Genomic DNA, 20085 nt, shown 5'->3' on the forward strand with positions numbered 1-20085 from the left:
GTCAGCCACACGCGAACAAGTGGGGCTCTTGATCCGCTCCTGCCGTTGCCGATCCACTTTGATTTAATTGCGTGCCAACTTTTATCAAGGCTTGCCTGTCTTTACCTCCTGAACGAACGCCTCAGCCTCAACCATTCATTCCATGTTTTGCGGTTCTTGAACTTGGTAGTTTACACTCGTTCGTCTCATGTTCGAAAGTCACTCGCTTTTCCTATCTTGTATTTGATTGAGCCGCTGCCTCCCAGACGCTAGTTTATACACAGAATTAAGAGATACTGCTCTCTGTTCCTTGGCTTGTTTCCGCCTATCGATCAAATCACAGTAGCGACCCAGGATTCGAGTTCGCGTCACACTTGGGATCCGATCTGGGTCCCACTCTTACCAATTCATTTGGCGCCTTTCCACTGTCGGCTTAGGTAGGGGATGACTACACTGCCTCGAGGAAATTTGTATGCCTCAATCGTGATGCTATCATCTGTATAGGTCGACACTTGGGCAGACGTTGCAAAAGCTAGCGGCAATGGTTAGCATCGTCTCCCACAAGGCAAAGGCTCCAAGCAAAGAGTCTCTTGCGACCGACATTGAGCCCGGGAACCCACCAACAGCACCCAGGCAAGTTGGTGCCAGACAACGCGCAAGCGATTGGTTCGCCAAAGTCTCCCAAGAGGGGTTATTCCATAAACCTCTACCTCCCTCAAAGGATGGTCGCCATGTTCCCATAAGATTTGCGGGAAGCCAGGACGGCGACAAAGCTACTCATCTCATCGATGAGCGCCGGGGCCATGGTTACCTCTCCAATGCGATCCGAACGTCCCGTTACACCCTGTACGACTTTTTCCCGAAGCAGGTCTGGTTTCAATTCTCGCGTCTCAGCAACTTTTACTTTCTCTGTGTTGGAATCCCGCAGACGATACCAGGAATTAGCACCACGGGAAATTTTACTACCATTCTTCCCCTACTGTTTTTCGTTCTCCTCACTATAGTCAAAGAGGGCTATGACGATTACAAACGTCATCGTTTGGACAAGGTCGAGAATGCACGCTGCGCCACCGTTTTGCGGCGGGCGTCAGGGGCTGATGAGGTGTTGGAAACTCAGCGCCAGTCAGGCTGGCCACTCCCACACTTTCTTGGCAAGCACTTCCAGCAAAAATCTTGGGAAGACAGGAGGGAACCTGCTGGCGAAGGTTGGGAATGGAGAACTGTGCAATGGAGGGACATCGAAGTTGGCGACGTCTTGAGACTATCTCGAAATGAAGATGTGCCTGCAGACCTGATACTAGTCCAGGCCGAGAACGAAGATCACATTGCGTATGTGGAAACGATGGCCTTGGATGGCGAGACGAATTTGAAAAGCAAATCTGTCCCCGCAAACCTGACCAAGCTCGCCAGTATCTCTGATATTGTTCAGTCTGGCCTTGAAATCGTGGCCGAGGATCCAAATCCGGACCTTCACAATTTCGACGGGCGCCTTACAATTGCCGGGGATACTGCTCCTCTAACGATCAACGAAGTTCTCTACCGAGGATGTACACTCAGAAACACCCCGGCCGCAGTTGGCGTCGTCATCAACACGGGCGAGGAGTGCAAAATCCGAATGAACGCGAACCGCCATCCCAAGGCCAAGAAACCCGCACTTGAGAAGACGACCAACCGTATTGTGCTCACACTAGTTGCGTACGTCTTTTCGTGTACTGCTGGATGCTCTATCGGCTATCTACTCTGGCAACGCTCGACCGAAAACTCTTCTTGGTACCTTCGCGGAGCTGGTGTAGCCGTTCAAGAGATTGTTGTCGGCTACGCCATACACTTTAACAACATCATTCCTCTCTCGCTATATGTTACTCTCGAGCTCACCAAACTCTTTCAGATGTTGATGCTCAACGGCGACATCGAGATGTACCATGAAGCATCAGATACTCCTGCCAAGTGCAACACGAACACAATCTTGGAGAACTTGGGCCAAGTCGGATACGTATTCTCGGACAAGACAGGGACCTTGACGGAAAACGTTATGCAGTTCCGCAAGATGAGCATCGCAGGAATCTCGTGGCTACACGATGCGGGTCTGCAAAAGCCAGATGGCCTTTCTCCTGTTTCCACTTCAGTCCAAGTCATCTCTCCTACTTCTTCGAACAGAGAGATGGCCGTACCAACCGTGGTAATGTCTCACCAGCCAGAGCGTCGGAGCTTTGTGATTCCAGAGGATTCTGAGATACCATATGATGTCCCGCGGGGTCGCCCACAGGAGACAGAGATGTTCCCTCGACGGTCAGGACTTTCGGCAACCTCACCGCGCAGGTCTTCGTTGCAGTGGAGATCTTCTGGCCGACCAGATCTCGAGCAGCCAGGCTTGTCTTCGGCGGACCTGATGGAGTACATCCGCCACAGGCCAAACTCTGCCTTCGCCAGAGCTGCAACTGACTATCTCCTTGCGCTCGCCCTTTGCCACACTTGTTTACCAGAGTATAGTGACGACGGCATTGACTACCAATCCGCATCTCCCGATGAGTTGGCCCTTGTCAGAGCAGCTCAGGAGCTCGGGTACCAAGTGGTCCAGCGATCATCACATTCAGTCACGCTCAGGCTTGGATCTACAAACGGTGGCGAGGACACTCGGGAAGTTGTTTATGAGATACTGGATGTTGTTGAGTTTAGCAGCAAACGCAAACGCATGTCCATCATCATCCGCTGCCCTGATGGGCGTATACTCCTTATTTGCAAAGGAGCAGACTCGGTCATCCTTCCGAGACTAAGGCAGGCGAATCTTGCGCTGCAAAAGGTCCAAGAGGTCCGACAGAGTGTTGAGGTTGAGAAAGAAGCTTTGAGGCATAGTGAGGCCCGTGAGCCAAGAAATAGCTTGGGTGGAAGGCCAAGTCTCGATCTACGGCGGCACGGTGGATATGCTGATGCGGGATTATCTGGCCCCTTCGCCAAGCGTCCTTCTATGAGCGACAGGAGCAAGTCTTTCGAGGCGCACAGCAGAGCCCGACGCTCAGCCGACCTTGTCCGCCCTTCACTACAGCTGCGGACCATGTCATTTGACCTTAAACGCTCGCGGAATGATCCTTCAGGGAGTGCATTACTGTCGGCCCCAGCGCTGACACAGCTCCCCGCCAAATTTGAAGTCCTTGAGGATCCGTCAGTGAATGACGATGGCGTCGTTTTTACTCGATGCTTCAAGCACCTGGATGACTTTGCATCCGAGGGTTTGCGAACTTTGGTCTATGCCCAGAAGTTCCTTTCCGAGTCCGATTACGCCTCGTGGAAGAAGCTGTACTCCGACGCCACGACCAGCCTCGTGGATCGCCAAGAACGTATCGAAACGGTCAGCGAGCTCCTTGAACAAAATCTGGAGCTGGTTGGGGCCACTGCCATCGAAGACAAGCTGCAAAAGGGCGTCCCCGAAACTATCGACAAGTTGAGGCGTGCGAATATCAAAGTATGGATGTTGACCGGCGACAAGCGCGAAACTGCCATCAACATTGCGCATTCAGCACGTATTTGCAAACCATATTCGGACGTTCACATCTTGGACTCTAGCAAAGGTAATATCGAAGGCCAGCTTGCGGGCATTATCGAGGAGTTACGTGAACAGAAAAACAGCAACGGCCTTGTGCCAAGCTTTCAGAATAATCACAACGTCCTCGTGGTGGATGGCCATACCCTTGGCGAGATGGAGCCATCTGTACATCTGTCGGAGCTCTTTTACTCACTCGCGCCGGTTGTTGACAGCGTTATTTGCTGCCGCGCATCACCAGCCCAAAAAGCACTCCTCGTACGGGCGGTACGCCAAAAGATCATTCAGTCGACACCCTCTGGGAAAAGTGCTACTCGCGGCGATACTCTCCTCACTCTGTCGATAGGGGATGGCGGTAACGATCTGGCAATGCTTGCCGAAGCCCACGTCGGAGTGGGTATTTCGGGCCGCGAGGGGCTGCAGGCGGCCCGTGTTGCCGACTATAGTATTGCGCAGTTTCGATTCCTTGCGCGACTGCTACTCGTCCACGGGCGGTGGAACTACTCGCGTACAGCGCGCTTCGTACTTGCCACGTTTTGGAAGGAAATGTACTTTTATACAGGCACAATTGCCTATCAGTACTTTGTGGGATATACGGGGACATCGCTCTATGAGATGTGGAGCTTGACCGCTCTCAACCTGCTTTTCACAAGCTTGTGCACCATATCGCCGGCTCTTTGGGAGCAGGACCTCAGTGCGACCACCCTCCTCGCGGTGCCGGAACTGTATACTTTTGGACAGCGCAACCTCGGACTGGACGTGACCAAGTACCTGAGCTGGATGCTTGCTGGCGTTGCCGAGGGTCTGATCACCTTTTTCAGTTGTTGGGCTAGTGTGGGGGTTTTTGGTCTGACCGGGGACATTGGATTGTACGCGATTGGAAACTTGGCCTTTAGCATCGCCATGATGTGGACGAACTGGAAATTACTGTGAGTATTACGGATGCCTCCCGCGATTGGGTTCCTGATTGTTTCTTGACCATATCTGACAAGTCTTGCAGGATTATCGAGACGCATACCAAAAACATCGTCATACTGGGATCTTTCCTCATCACGGTGGCTGGGTGGTGGGCTTGGCAGGCATTCCTTTCGGGCTCGTACTCTCCTTCACCATCACCATATGCCGTCCGTGGTGGCCTAACAGAGGGCTTCGGCCGCGATCTCAGCTGGTGGACCTGCCTGATCGTCGTGCTGGCCGCCCTCATCGTTTTCGAAATGGGTTACAAAGCAGTAAAACGGCAACTCGTCGTCGGCGGGGCGCTGAGGAAAAGACAGCGGAAGGCCAAGAGGGTGCTGGGGAGGATACTGCATCGGGTGCTCTGTGGACTCTTTGTCTCGACGGGGGTGGCGGCTGCGGCTGGGATAAAGACTGGTGATGCCCAAGCCGACGACCTCAGGCGGCAGGAGGCGCTCGAGAATGAGGAAGATCTGGATCTGGAGCTTTGGCAGGAGCTGGAGCAGGATCCGGAAGTCAGGGCCAGGTTGGAGGGGCTGTGCTGGGTGGAAGACGAGGAGGAGAACGTGGGTGATGATGACGAGGATAATGCGGAAGAAGTCCAGGTCGGCCGAACAGGGGCTTGAATACTGGGCAATGCTTTTCTGTTTCTTTTTTTGTTTTTTGTTTTTTATGATACCCGGGAGGATCTCTGCTTCTCCTTTCCAACTTAAGCACTCATGCTGCCGTTAGACTATGCATATAATGTAATTAGCGTCGCCTGCACTATCATTGTCATTTTCTTCTATACAATACACATGAGAAACAGAACTAATGGATCCAAAACTATCTGACCTTGGACAAGCCCAGGGAGGCTCGATCAACACGGAATAACGAGCGATGTCCATATTGCTCCTTGTCGCATCTATGATCCTTCCACCACGTCCAAGCACGACCTACAATGACACAATGTCAGAAACATGGACAATTAAAAATTCAAGTCAAGGAAGATGACGACTAGGAGTAGCATTACTGACCATGGGATAGGAAGTGACAGGGTGTGGCAAACTCAACGGCCTGAATCTAGGACAGCCGGGAGAAGAGCATTACGAAGCACACCAAAGATGGGAAGGATGTCGACTGAGTAGTCTCTGCGGCACCTTCAGCCACCATAGATTTTACCTCGCCGCAGACTAGATTCATATTCTGGATTGAAAGGAGATGGTCGTTCAGCAAAAAAAAAATGAAATAAGAAGGAAAAAAGGTGGTTGCACAAATGTGGTCGTGGGATCCGGCCACTGATCCGAGACTGCAACGCATGATGCCCTTGAAATACCAACCATTTCTCGCGGCGCACCTTGCAACTTTTATTCGTGGCTCCTGGTCTTTGATAGATTGGCGCAATCTCCAAAGTGAAGGATGGATCGTCGGCAGCGCTGATCTCATCCTAGATTATCTGGATTGCCTGAAAACCCCCCCCCCCCCCCCCCCCCCGTTTATCCCCTTGCGGTGCTGGGCGTAAGCGTTGCTGACATGGCTGCCGGGCCTGGGAGGGTCACACGAAACATCTGCAAAGAGGCCGTGGCCTTTTCCCCCGAAATAGATAGTAGCTCCTTTGAGATATGCTTGGTGTGGTTCGTTGGGTACGAAGTTATGTCTTAGCTTCGTTGGCCAGGTTTGGCAAGACTTGGGTAGCACAGCAGCGGTATATTGAACCACCCAAACTGGCTGTATGAACTAGGAGAACTGGGATCACATTCTGGCTGGTTATCAGTAATTCTGATCATAGCGCCCCGAGTATAAGAGAATATGACAAATTGTTGGGCTGCATAGATGATGCAGAGACAAGGATAAAAGAGTACCACATTAATGATAATGAGGACGGAAGCGGAAGATAGTGCGAGTTCAGTGAAGAATTTAATAGTAATAATATCATAAAGGGTTTTCCCTAAATTGCAGCTACAACCCAACCCAATAACCAAAACCCTCTATCATGCCTAATGTGAAACCCCAAGGACGCCTTGCAAATGCCAACGCTAAAAAGATACAGTGAAAGCCATGTCGCTGATCGGCCCGCGTATAATATCAAGATGAAAACGAAAAGATAATCCGTGATTGAAAGGTACAAGTGAAAGGACGAGGCGAGGCCGCTTAAGAGTCCTTGCACTTGAGGTCCTTCTTGAGCTCGTCCTTGATCTGGTTCTTGAGGTCGCTGATGGTCTTCTTGAGCTCGTCGATGATCTTCTTCTCGACGTCGTTGGCCCACTTCGGCCTCTCGTTGATGATGTCCTTCTTGACCTGCTCGTTGATCTTCTTGACCTGCTCGGTGATCTTCTTGGCGTCCTGAGCGTTGCAAGTGTCCTTGTTGTTGTTGTTGTTCTGGGACCAAGGAGCGGGGAAGGGGAACTGGCGGAAGAAGGGCATGTCCCAGGGGCTCTGCTTCTTGGGGCCGTTGCAGTGCAGGCTCCACTGGGGCTTCTTGATCCAGCCCTCCTTGGCTGCCTCCTCGAGACCCTTAAACCACAGGTCGGCCATCTTGTCATAGCCCTTGTCGTTGAGCTGCTCATCGTTGCTGTAGTGGTCGGCCTCCTTCTTGGTCTCAGGGCCATTGGATCCAGCCATGTCGACCAGGAGGACCTTCTTCTTGTCATTGCGGAGCTTCTCGACGACCTTCTTGAACTGGTCGTTCATCTTGTTGATGCGGTTGTCGATATCCCCGTTGCGGTGGTGGATCAGGGTCGAAGCGATGACCACCGAGTCCTTGGACTTGTCGAGCAGGTCCTTGATGAGGCGTTCGTAGCGCTCACCAGCCTTGTCGATGTCCTTGTCCTTGACAGCATCCTTGGTACCAGCATTGACCAGGAAGATGTTGGGGAGGAAACGAGGAACAGACTCGTTGCGCATGGCCTTGTCGCGGATCTCGTCGATGAGCAGGTCCGGCCAGCCCTCGTTGTCCTTGTCGGTAAAGTCACCGTTCTTGCGGCTACCGACCATGTTGACCGGGTTGCCCTTCTCGACGATCTTTTCACGGAGCTTCCTGCGGAAGCCGTTGCCCTTGGAAGAGCCCTCGCCCCAGATGGCAGCGCCACCGATGGGCATGATACGGAACATGGCGCCATTGGTCTTTTCCATTCCCTTGCTCTTGTCGCTGCGGGCCTCGAGCCCATCATCGGCAAAGGCGCCCGTAGCCGACAGAAGGCTGAGGAGAGCGAACTTGATCTGCATTGTGAATAGTATTGACGCGTTTTACTAAAGAAACAGTAGGAAATGGAGAAGAAGAAAAAGACAAAAGAAAGAGACAAAGGAGAAATGGAGTCGAACCTGATGTGGTTGTACTCTTTTTGATGTTGGATAGAAGTGAAACCCTAACAAAGTGTTGAGGTGTTGAGAGGGTATAAGAAAGAGATAATGTAGTGGAGATGGTGTTGTAGTTGTAGCTGATGATGATGGAAACAGGAAAAAACAACAGACTGAAGCGATGGCTGCATCGTCTAGATATACAAGAAAGTGGTTCTGCAGAAAAGCAGCAAAATAACCCCAGATCCTATGGTGAGCGAGCACCCCGGCGCAGCCAAGCGCCTGTCAGAGTAATTTGGGAGGGCAGTATTACTGCGGCAGGCTGACAAGATTTCCACTTTTGGCACCCGACCCTGGACTCGGCCAGTCAACGACGCGCTTGCGGGCGGCTGTCCCAGGTCCATCGCACCGCTGCGGATGGGATTTGTTCGGGGGCTGCGCCAGGCTTCCCGTCTTGGGCTCCATCTTTGGTCGGCACAGCCCTGCCGGCAATTTCGCACGCTGGTTGGCACTCAACGCACTCAATTTTGTAGTGTGTCTGGTCGGAAAATAGTCAGCACTACAGTCAAACTAGCAAACGAGCCTTAGCCGTGTTCTGAGCGTTCGATGTCATGATCTATCCATTGGACTTGCAACCAGGCGATTCGTTTCTTTTCGAGAATTGAGCTAGAAGTAAACATAAACATATCAGTTTGATGCTATTCGTCTGCTGATTGTCAATTAAGCTGAGCATCCCTGACCAGAACATCGCCGACCCTAGATGGCTACCAACATGGGAATTGGAAAGCGGACAAAACTCTTATGACCAAGTGTGATCAATTTCCATCTCCAACGTCAGCGAGCGGCCGGTTGGCAAGGATGAAGGTCAGTTAATTGCTTTCTCTTTCTCACTAGAAAAATTCCAATCGTCAGGGCTGCGAATCTAGTAAGCAAGTGGCCTGTGCTGGGGCACAGTCTGGGGTAAAAGGCCTCTAATTGGCCAAATGGCCGACCTCATCTCTCAAAATAGCACTGTCGCCTTCCTTCAGTGGGGTCCTTGTGTTGTGCAGCAGTCGGCGCAGTGGGGCGGGGCTGGCAGGCACAGCAACAGGCAGCCAGGAAGGGCAGCCATTAAACCAATCAAAGCGGCTGGTTCGCGTTCGCGACTGCCCTCCATTAAATTCACCTTCCCTACCAGCTAGGGTACATAACTTGACAACTACACCACCTAAGATGAAAAGTAGGACAGGCCAAGCCCCAGGGTCAGCAGCCACTATTAATGATATCTGCTCATTTCAACATGATAACTCCATGATTCTCAAAATGCTCCCTTAACCCCCGGACTTCTCATGGGGAAGAATTGCCGTCCATTCGCCAACTGCCATCCTGTTACACCAACAGGTCAGTCATTGCTTTGCCGCCTTTGCCACCTCACGGCCTGATATTGCCTCGAGTTTGACTCGGACAAACGCTTTCCTTCATGTCCGGGCAGGTTACACCATGATTTATCTCATCGACCCCATCTAATGTTCAGGTCCCAAACTGCATCACCTCTTCTTTCCTCGGCGAAGTTTTACGTCCAAAGACGGCGTTTGTTTGTGTACTTGTTTGCGAACGCTTGTTCGGTTTCACGGCCTCTGGCTTCAAACGAGGTCTTTGTTTCGAGAGGGCGGATGTGTTTATGGTAAAATTTGTGTATTGTAATATTTGATTGATTTAGGGCTCTGATTGTTTCTTGATACCCTGGACTTGCTCAAATTAGGGCAGAAAAAAATGGTCAAATAAATACCTAGACAAAACACTGATATAATGTCATGGACGATGCCAAGCCAGGGCCCCTGGAGTAAGAGCCTAGGTCTAGTTATAATGCCGCATGACAATATCAACTTGTGTGCTGACCTCCCGAAAACAATAGAGCAAAAGCTCGAGAACGTCTTAGAGTGTATGTGTATATATCTCCCCTTTTTAGATGCTAGGCGGCGTTAGTAAAAGTCCCATACTTATCGGTGGCGCCGAGTAAAGCCAGGCCTCGAATCCTAGAAGTCAACTTTGTATCAGCTCCTCTTGGTGCCAGACCTCAACCACCCGCTGTTCACCGATGCTAGCCGGCCTTTTCACCTCACCCTCACCTTGCCGTTAAAGCAAGCGAACTCTCCAAGCCTTTATAAGCCCCGCTAGCCCGTTTGCCATCGCACAGCGCCACGGGGATGGGATCTCGGTCCTTGCCCCTGTGGTGCAGTTGGTCGGCCGCTGGGGATTCGTCCCCTCCTCCTTCCAACTGACAAGGCTTGGGGTTCAACCCCGAGCCTTGTCGATGCAGCAAAACCCCTGTACTGGGGTTTTCGTAGCTGGGCTGTGTAGCCCGGTGAGCTTTTTGTTTTATTGCGCCAAGCCAACAAACACATGCTCTCCCTCTTTTCTATTGGCGGGTGTTTTTGCCTTTTCTGATACGCAACTGCCTCGTTATGGCCGGATTCTAGACCACAACCTAGCTATGTGGTATTTCACGAGTAAAGTGAGAGAGTATGTCCTGATAATAGATCATCGTTAATATATATAGGCAATATGCCCAGGGGAAAAAAAGAAAAAAGGAAAAAAAAAGCCCCGCATACCGCGTTGCGATTCCAGATTCAGTTTCAACAAGATGCTACGCTTTGCTAGTTGTACATAATAAAACATAAAACCAGATCCCTTTCTCCATCTCATAGCTGTAGAGGCTCGTCCTTCCTCATCAAGTAGACCTCGCCTACCAGCACGGCGCAGCCAACCACCATGGAGACGGCGATGATGGGAAGGTTGATGCGCGCAAACTCGAGCGCGCGGACGTGGATGTGCTTGCGCTTCAGGATGTCGTGCCAGAGCAGACCGGCCAGGGAGGCGCTGAAAGTAGTGCTGAAGGCGCCGTAGTTGACGCCGATCGCCATGCTGTACACAGTGGCCCAGAAGTCACGGTCCTTGATCGCCGGGTTGCGGCTTAGGCCCTCGTCGTGGATGGCCTGCCAGGCCTGGATCACACGGCAGAGGAGGATGGTTGTGCCGATGTTGGTACCAGAGAACTGGGAGTGGACGTCAAAGTTAGCATCTCAATGGAACGCATCATAAAATGGAAGAGTCAAGATAGGGGCTCACATTGCACAGAACGACGGATAGAAATCCCATGCCGCCAATGGCACCCACTGTCCCAGTCTTTGTGACCCAGTGGTCCCAACCGTAGGCAAAGACGGGAACCCAGCCGCTGCTGACGAGGCCCTGCACGAGGACAAACATGCAGAAGGCAAATGGGATCAAGGCAAAAGGCAGGTGTGCAAACACCGCCATGACGGTGGGGAACGTCTCTTGCGCCCAGATGTGCGCATTTCTGTACATGTATACCAGATTTGTCTTTTCCTTCTTTTTGCCGTGCCTCGAGTCTGATTGCAATTCGGCATCACGGTTCATGGAGACTGAGTCTTTCTCGTTTTTGGAACCCTTGGCCCCCTTCAAAGGTTTCTCGTGCTCTGCCATCTTGGCCACTGTAGCTCCCAACACGCCTTGTGACTCTGAAGTTTGTTGAATTCCCGTAGAAGCCAAGTTTTGCTTCTCGTACCGAGAACTCTGTTCGCTAGACCCAGAGTCCTCCCGCTCCGAGGCGTCGGCTTTTAGTGGTGTCATTGTGTTTGTTTCACTTTGTTGTATCGCATCCTCTTTTTCATCATTCCCGGGATTAACAGTACCAAATGCTGTAGTTTTCCCATCGGCAGGCTTGTTGCTGGCCACATTCTCACGAGGCTCGCCAGAACTGACCGGAACAGCATCTGCGCCCTGGATGGTTTCTTCGCGTCGATCAGACTCTTGAAGCGAGTACGCATCTGTTCCCCTGAGTTCTGACTGTATACGCGCATCCTCGAACCTCTGCCTGCCCTCTTGTGCAATTCTTCGCGTATCATGGCGATTCATCCAGCCCATCGCAAGATCACATAAAAGCATCAATGTTGCCGCTGGGACGGTGACGTAATAGACATGTTGATCTTTCCCAGAGCTGCTCATGGCAGCATTCACGGCCAGAACCGTGATCAGGGTGACGGCCATGATGACCGCACCAAAAAGAGCACCCTTCTTGTCTAGAAAAGGGTTCATAATCTCCTCAAGGGATAGTTCGACCACCTGCGTCTCTTCGAGCTCATAACCCTCTGCCGTGTTGCCCCTGGCATGTGGAATGTTTGGGTTTATGGGTTTACCTCCTCTCGCATGCTCTGGTAATTCATGCATCTCGATGGACTTGGGGATCAGTTCTTCGTTGGAGAAGACTATGTAAAGGAGGAAGGGGAAGAGGATGACAACGGTGCAGACAACCGGAACGATCATGTTTGCTGTGTAGTCGATGAATCGAATGCTGAAAGCACCAGCAAGAACCAAGTTGGTAGGGTTGGAGGAGACTAGAATTGCCGAGGAGATATTGGCTATGGCGAATTGGGTGTAGATCCAAGCTCTTGGATGTACAATGTTGCTGGATACTCGAGTCATATAGGCCAAGAATGCAGTTCCCGATAGAATGATAGGGTCGTTGCCGATGAAACTTCCTAGGGCAAAAAAGAAGGCGTAGAGATAGAAAAACAGCAGGTGACCGTTCTTCCCTCCCCACTTCAGTACACGAAACGCCATGTACCTAATGAGTCCAGAGGCATCGATAGAGATGGCGATGTAGGCTAGGGTGATGAAGAAGAGCATAATGTCGATCGGGTGGATGTTCTCGGCACCATAAGTCCCTGCGATGACCTCTTTCTTGCCAATAGCCAAGATGGCAAGCAGAAAGAGGTCCGCAATCAAAGGGCCGGTCAGAAAATTGATGGGGAATTCGAACCGCAACCATTTCGCAGGCTTGTCGGCCTCTTGCTGGCTCTGTGCAAGCCCATCGTCACTGGCATAGTAATCGGACCGAGGAGGGATCAGTCTTAGGAAAGCTAAACCATCCAGAGCCGCATTGTGGAGCCATCGAGGGATGAATATCGGTACATGAAATGGAAATAGAACAACAACGTCTTGTTTTCGCGAATTGTTAGCTTGGCACTGAACAGAATGAGCAGAATTTGCGAATTTGCCATCGACAACTTGTCGTTGAACTTTTTCGACTTGTGAGAATTGGGATGTTGAGTTGAGAAACCAACGACCGGCGAGTATGAAGATAAGCCCAGGGCAGATCGCAAACCCAAAATTGTGATACGGCTTTGTATGGGTAGGGGCCCTGTAAATTTTTTCTTTTTTTGGGTGTGGGCTGACCCCGAACCGTCCTGAAGTCTGATGCACTAAGGCGAGGTTGAAGTGCGAAAAAAGATTTCTTGGCAAAGCTGAAATCCGCAAGAAAAAAACAGAGGAGCAAGAAGCAAAAGAGAGAAGAAGCAATCGCGAAAAGCCACACTCACTCGCTATCACAAAGACTATAAGCGTGACAATGGATCGCCAACTTGTAATGCGGTCCGTGTTGAGATCATCAGGGTTCCTCGATCGCTCGTCGTCAGCCATAGCTGCATGCTGAACCAAAGCCCAGCTTTCGCCAGGCAGGACGGTTGTTTGATAGGAAGATGAAACAAAAGGGAATGAAGAGTTAGGTCGCAAGAGCTGACGGTTGCAGCCAATTCCTCGAGACTGAAGAGAGGAAGTGAAGGGAGTCTAAAGAAGAAAACGGGATGCCAAGACTAGAAAGAACTACGGTAGAATCAATTGATTTGACGGAAGATACAGCCCAATTAAGACGACGATAGATGCCCAGCCACCCCACCCAGGCTAGGTAAGGACCCCACCAGCACCAGACGCTAAAGAATCTTATAAAACGGGTTTTGACTAAATTCCAAGGTTGGCTGTTGATGAAATGCTCGTGGCGAGGAGAAATGAATTTCGACATACGTAAGTCTTGGTCAGATAGGTAAGGTAGCCAAGGTGCCCAAAGTAGTGTAGTACAAACCCATTCGTGCTGTTGACCGGTCGCACGTGGTAACCATATCGCGATACCGAAGAAAGGCTGTGTTTTCTTGGGCTGCAGATCAAAGATCCGACGGCACCAAAGGCAGACACACTCAACTCGCTTGGCGTTGAACACAGCCCCAAGCTACTTTCAAAAAAACGTGCCTCTTGACTGGACGAAATGCCATTCGATTTTTCCCACTCACCGTTCACAAATACATGCGTTGTGCACAACTTTCGTTAGTTTATCTTCTTATTCTTCAGGGAAAGCCCTATTTGTGTAAAAACGGCACTAAGGCTTCGGACATTTTCGTCAGAGGAAATGCTGCGACAACTTGGCGTAGTTTGTAAAAGTTTTGACTTTACAGGGACTGGGTAAACATCAGAATAAGCCCAAGAGCGGAACTTTCCTCCCATGGTCACCGACCATGGATACCTTACCATAAGCGCACGCGGACAGTACCGTACGTCCAAAGAAGATTCCTACTCGCCGTCTTGGCTTTCTCAACTGCGAACTTTTGTTTCAATCGCCCAATCTCGGAGACACTTGGTTCAAATAGGTAATCGGTGACTGCCTTGGCCGCCTTTTTAGCCAGTAGAACTGGACCGAATGCCCCCCTCCATTCCACCATCCATTGCGTATCCTGCCTACCTGCCACGTATAGATCAACTACCCTGTCACCGAGAACCGGGGCACGTACTGTATTTGTCTGCCTAGGTACCTACCTAGCTTACCTACTGAGGCTCCCCGATCGATCTTTCTTCAAATGTTCCAGCCTCGCCTGGTGTACAGAGGTTTTGTTACACCCAGCCCAAAGAATGTGAAATCATGACTGGGCGTAGGGGCCCCCATGCACGACGCAATCATCCACCATTCCCTAAGTAATAATATACTCTGGCTCCCCCCCGCCAGCTCGCTCGCCGCTAGGCATCTTTTTCTCTGCAATTATTTTTTCACTCAGCACTAGGAACAAAAAAAGAAGTTTTTGCGTTTTTGCACGACTGCGGCAAGGCACACCGTCATGCCGGCGTTCTCTCCGCTAATACAACAACAGATGGTGAACGGGCTGGCTGGCAGAGACCTATTAACATCATCTTCGAATATTACAACCCAGGGGCTGCAACTCGTTTGTGCTTGGCCTGTATCCGGTCAATATGGACCTGGCTCCAGAATTTTGTAAGTCGTGTTGATCCAAGCAAATAATTCTTGTTTGTTTCTGGCTTCCTTGTTGCTTGTTTTACGGGGCGGCCCTTTTTCCTTTTTCTCGGGAGCGATTCTTGGTTCCACAGGAGCTCCACGTGTATTGTTCCCCAGATTTAATAGGGCCCGCTGCACCTGGAGCCAAGCTCTGGGCGCCCAACGCCAACGCATGGCGGGAGCCATTTGCACTACCCAACAGCTGAAGAGAATGTCACCTTACTCAATTGCACTTTGCAGTAATCGAATGATCTACAATTGATTCGAACAATTCAATGTCGATTTTCACTAATTTTTGTTTCGCCATCCTCACACCCACAGGTACTACACCCTCGTAGCGGCTTGTGTGCTCGCTCGGAAGGCGGCATGGCTGCGCGACGCTTGCTTGGCTGCGGCTTTAGTATTTCCCGCCGTCGCAGCCCTACATGGGATCGTACTGGCATGTCTACACCAAGATGGTTAGTATTGTCTTAGTCTTTTGCGCCTTTTTTTGCTCATTTTTTTCTCCCTGGCTTGTGACCAGATATGTGAGGTTTTTTATGACGGCATGGTGAATATGGAGGTGGTGTGCGTGTTGGCTGACCAAGTTTTACTCAGGCGCCGTTGATATGTGTGACATTTGGACCATGAGATGACCAGACCCTAACCCTGACCCCTGGCCAACGACCCACCAGGGTGATACCTTCATCTACGTCGCGTCAAGCTCAGAACTTTGTTTGTTTCCTTTCTTCTCCTCAGAGTAGAATCTTCGTCGATAGGCGCCAATAGACTAGCTTCCGTGCTATGCTTACCCTGGCCGTGACACAATTCTACTCTCTAAAGAATCGCTGGCCTAGCGATTAACAAATAAGGCGCAACAACCTATCTTTACGCCGCTGGCGAGCGACGAAAATAAATCCGCACCCGACAGACCCGACCCGACCGGAGTTCGACAGGAACGTCAATTCCAGTCCCCGACCACGACCGATCCGACCTATGCCCAGGCTGAAGGACCATCCACCTGCGAGCAGGAAATCACAAAGATTGATTACGAACCAGACGGAGCAAACAGACCGCCCCATCGACGACCCGACCCGATCAGAAAGCGAAACAGACTCACGCCCAGGCACCAAGTCCAGTGTCGAGGACGAAATCGAAGTTGCATCTTCTTCGCGGTCCCCGGAGCTCAACGTGAACGCACAAGAAAACAACCCCAGAATGATGGGCGACGCAAACGACCCAGCCAGCGAGATCGCTAGGCTAGAAGCGGAAATACTTAGGCTAAGAAACGCGTTGAGAAACGACACACCCAGTCCCAGGCCCTACCGAGAATTAAGGCACCGAGAGCCATCAGTGGAAAGTGCATTCGGCGGAACGAGTTTCAAAGCAAAAGGGATGGCCGCTTGGCCAGCCTTTACCGAGTTCCAAGGAACAGGCGGCATCAACCCTGTTTACAATGACAAAGCAAAAGCCAGAGCCGATTCACCCCCAAAGTTCGCAGGAGACAAGACGCAATTTGATAGCTGGCTGATAAAGGTGGCCGACAAATTCGAAGAAGATGTCGCCATTTTTAGGACCGAGAAAAGTCGGATGCGTTACCTGATGAATTTGCTCGAGGACAAAGCCGAGAAAGCAATGATTACTCGTTACGTCTCAGTTACACGCCCCTTTTCATCAGTAGCCGAGATGATCCAAATCCTAGAGTCCATGTACCACGACCCCAACCAGTCCATAGCTGCCAGAGAAGCCCTTAAGAAACACGAGTTTGAGCTAGGCAAGGGCCAAGATATCCACGAGTTTATTGCCACGTTTAATTCACTAGCCCAGCAAGCAAAGGTTCGGGAAGAAGACTGGAAGCAAACCTTGTGGGGATGTATACCCGCCGACCTCGATCACCGTCTGCTGCACGATAGTGAGAACATCGACATAGACTACGAGACGTTTTGCCAGTACGTTACCAAAGCCGTCTACAGCAACCAACTGGCACAAGAAAGGCGCAAAGACCGAGAGAGCACCGACAAGACCAGCACGAAGAACGAGACCCGGAGCAGGCAGAAAACAGCTTCGACGAAAGTCCGTTCGCGCTACAAGCCCAAAGATTATCAAGGGGATAGAACGGAACCAATCACGATGGCTAAGGCCGGTCGCTCACTGACTTATGAGGAGAAAAAGGCGCATTGGGATGCCAACACCTGTTTCATGTGCGGAAGGGGTGGCCATAATTCCAAAGATTGTCCCGAAAAAGAGAGAATAAGGGATGTCAAAGCAGTGAAGCAAAAGCAACAGACGAGTACCTTAGATTCGGAAACCACAGACGAATCGGGAAAAGAATAAGACCGCCGCAAGCCTCCTCGGTGGTCCAGATGTCTACGATAGCTCAGATTGGTAGTAACCCACGACCTAAATCTTTCATCATTCGAACTCAGATACAGGTTAATGGCGTAGCACTATCAGTTAAAGCTCTTTGTGACACCGGAGCAGACATTTCTCTTTTGATCAGCCCAGCAATCGCTAAACAAGCCGCAGAACGGCTAGGAGCCCGGCTTCAAAGGTTAAAAACCCCGCTACTTTTGTCGGACTACCGCAAACAGGACGCAGGACGCATTACGCACAAACTAAAAGCGACCTTGGAAATCGATGGACGCCGGTTCAGCAACCAAATGTTTTACGTGACGGAAAGTGGGCATGATATGTTTATTGGGCAGGATTGGCTAGTTGAACAGGATGTTTGGATCCACCCGAAAACGCAAACGTTCGCATGGCCTGAAAGGACACCGTCGCTGGCAAAATTCTCGCCAGCCATTAGACTTCCGAACATGTTGGACAAGCCCGATCCGGTTGCACAAGCCGATGCAGAGCGGCGCGACCGAGCATTCGAACGGGAAACCAAAAGGGTGCAAATACTTCGACGACCGTGGCGCCAAACAACCTTTTTAGAACCCAGACCAACGACCCCGGTCGTTTTGGGTGAGGACCAAAACGTTGTAAACATAGCTGCCCTTCAGCACAAGCTGGACACCGACCCCCGACAAAAGCGATGGAAATCGTGCCCAATACCCACGCAGCCCATTACGTTAGAAATTGGACCCGAAAAACCCGCCATCAGCCTATCTGCCGTCGGCCGTTCGTACCAATGGAAAACCAACAAGGGAGAACCAATCCCGTTCCCGGAAGATGAAGACCCCGACCATGTCGAACTGGTCCGAAGCAAACTGCCATCCCGACTCGCTCACCTGGAGGGATTCTTTTCGAAAGCAGCTTCCACTAACCTGCCTCCACATCGCCCAGGGCACGATGTAATTTTGGAGCTAGACAAGCCGAAAACAGGATCGCCTCCGACGTACAGGACACCTGTGGAATTCCTGCCGCTCGAAAAGGAAACAGTCGACGAGCTGCTGCGCATTGGGCTTATCGAACCCTGTATGCAGGCCGACCCAGCGCCTGTCCTGTTTGTACCTAAACCACACTCCAAAGAACGCCGTTTTTGCACCGACTACCGATGGATCAACCAATTTTTGAAAGATCGATTCGTACCAGCCCCGGATGTCAACGGAACTATTTTTAATTGTCGCAATGCAAAGAGGTTTACAAAAATCGACATTATTCGAGCTTTCAACCGGTTACGTATGGCGGTTGGCTCAGAGTACCTCACTGCTTTTCGCACCCGACAAGGCACCTTTCAATGGAAGGTGCTTCCCTTTGGGCTAAAGGTCGGCCCAGCTTGGTGGCAGTCATTTATCAACGCTCAGCTAAATGAACTTTTGGACTTGTTCGCCAGCGCATACGCCGACGATGTTTTGGTTTATTCCGACGGAAACGAAGAAGAACATTGGGACCAAGTAGAAGAGGTTATTTACCGATTAAGCCGAGTCGACCTCCAGGGAGATATTAAAAAGTCTCGATTCAACGTTACCACGGTCGATTATCTTGGCATCGTTATGGACGCAGGTCTGGGCATCCGTATCGATCCAGACAAACTGCAGGCAATTAGCGATTGGAAGTTCGAAGACCTCACGTCCAAAACAGCCGTGCGTTCCTTTTTGGGATTGTGCAATTACATTCGAATGTTTTGCCACCATGCCAGCAGCGTCGCTGAGCCGTTGAACCGACTGTTGAAGAAAGACGCCAAATTTGCTATGGGGCCAGAACAGAGGCGAGCATTTGAGGAAATGAAACGTTTAGCCTGCGATGCACCGGTTATGGCATTTTTCACCCCAGGCCGACCGACCAAAGTAGAAACCGACGCCTCACGCAACGCGACCGGCGGAGCAATCTGGCAACAGCAACCGGGTGGAGAATGGAAACCTGTGGGATATTTCTCAAAAACGATGACCCCAGCAGAACGCGCATACCCGATCCAAGACCGAGAGCTGCTGGCAGTGGTTCAAACGCTGGAACATTACGAACCAGAATTATTGGGGACAAGCTTCTTCGTGGTTACAGACCACCAAGCTTTAGTTTACTATTCCACAAAACGACTCCTTTCGACTCGACAGGTGCGTTGGGCAGATTTCCTGGCCAACTTCAACATTACGTTTCAGTACCGCCGCGGCAAAGACAATATAGCCGCCGATGCCCTGTCCCGCAAGACGGCAGACCTTCCAACAGTTAAAGCTCGGGAAAAAGAAGAACGAACAATGACTTTAATCCCACCTGAGAAGATCACACCTACGGTGGCCGCCGTCAGCACTGCCGACCCAAACGCCCACGTGGTGAGCGGCGCAGATTTGGTAGACCTAATACGACAAGAGAACGAAAAGCAAAAGCTAGGCCAACACCAAGGAAAGCTAGTCGTCCCGGAAACGACTTTAGACGGACAGATTTTTTTGAGGACCGCTCTGATCCGTGAAGCTCACGAGCCCAAAATATTCGCCCACGCAGGACAGAACAAGACGATACAAATGATCAAAAGACGGTATTTTTGGGAGGGCATGAGTCAAACCATTCGGAAATACATCAAAAACTGTCACGACTGCGAGCGAAATAAAGGTAGACACGACAAGACCCCGGGCCTATTGCATCCGCTACCGATACCGAATTACGTTTGGGAACATGTAGCAGTTGACGGAAAGGACATGCCCAAAGACAAGTTCGGATACGACTACGTGTGGGTGTTCGTTTGCAAGTTCAGTCGCCTGATAGCCACCATCCCAGGACAGAAGACCGACACAGCAGAAATCCTGGCCTCCCGATATTACCGATACCTATACCGTTTCCTAGGACTACCTTTCGTTTGGATTAGCGA

The 20085-nt window shown here is 51.0% G+C and overlaps 4 protein-coding genes across 4 annotated transcripts; 1 reads left to right on the plus strand and 3 right to left on the minus strand.

Annotated features, from left to right (window-relative positions):
- Positions 1-124: 124 nt before the first annotated feature.
- Positions 125-5309, plus strand: MGG_00111 (phospholipid-transporting ATPase 1). Its single transcript, XM_003718979.1, has 2 exons — positions 125-4446; positions 4518-5309. Exons 1-2 carry the CDS (start codon positions 521-523, stop codon positions 5095-5097), a joined length of 4506 nt encoding a protein of 1501 aa, XP_003719027.1. The 5' UTR covers positions 125-520; the 3' UTR covers positions 5098-5309.
- Positions 5310-6332: 1023 nt separating this feature from the next.
- On the minus strand, positions 6333-8017 carry MGG_00110 (uncharacterized protein). Its single transcript, XM_003718980.1, has one exon. The coding sequence runs from the start codon at positions 7673-7675 to the stop codon at positions 6602-6604; it is 1074 nt and encodes a 357-aa protein (XP_003719028.1). The 5' UTR covers positions 7676-8017; the 3' UTR covers positions 6333-6601.
- Positions 8018-10294: 2277 nt separating this feature from the next.
- On the minus strand, positions 10295-13409 carry MGG_00109 (uncharacterized protein). The gene is made up of 3 exons (XM_003718981.1): positions 13126-13409; positions 10856-12744; positions 10295-10782 (listed from the first exon to the last, which is right to left on the minus strand). Exons 1-3 carry the CDS (start codon positions 13223-13225, stop codon positions 10429-10431), a joined length of 2343 nt encoding a protein of 780 aa, XP_003719029.1. The 5' UTR covers positions 13226-13409; the 3' UTR covers positions 10295-10428.
- Positions 13410-13916: 507 nt separating this feature from the next.
- Positions 13917-14295, minus strand: MGG_17534 (uncharacterized protein; the record flags this gene model as incomplete). Its single annotated transcript, XM_003718982.1, has 2 exons — positions 13917-13935; positions 14105-14295. The coding sequence occupies 2 exons, from the start codon at positions 14293-14295 to the stop codon at positions 13917-13919; spliced, it is 210 nt and encodes a 69-aa protein (XP_003719030.1).
- Positions 14296-20085: the final 5790 nt, after the last annotated feature.

This window comes from Pyricularia oryzae, chromosome 5 (assembly GCF_000002495.2).
Source record: "Pyricularia oryzae 70-15 chromosome 5, whole genome shotgun sequence".
In the NCBI taxonomy this organism is placed as follows: domain Eukaryota; kingdom Fungi; phylum Ascomycota; class Sordariomycetes; order Magnaporthales; family Pyriculariaceae; genus Pyricularia; species Pyricularia oryzae.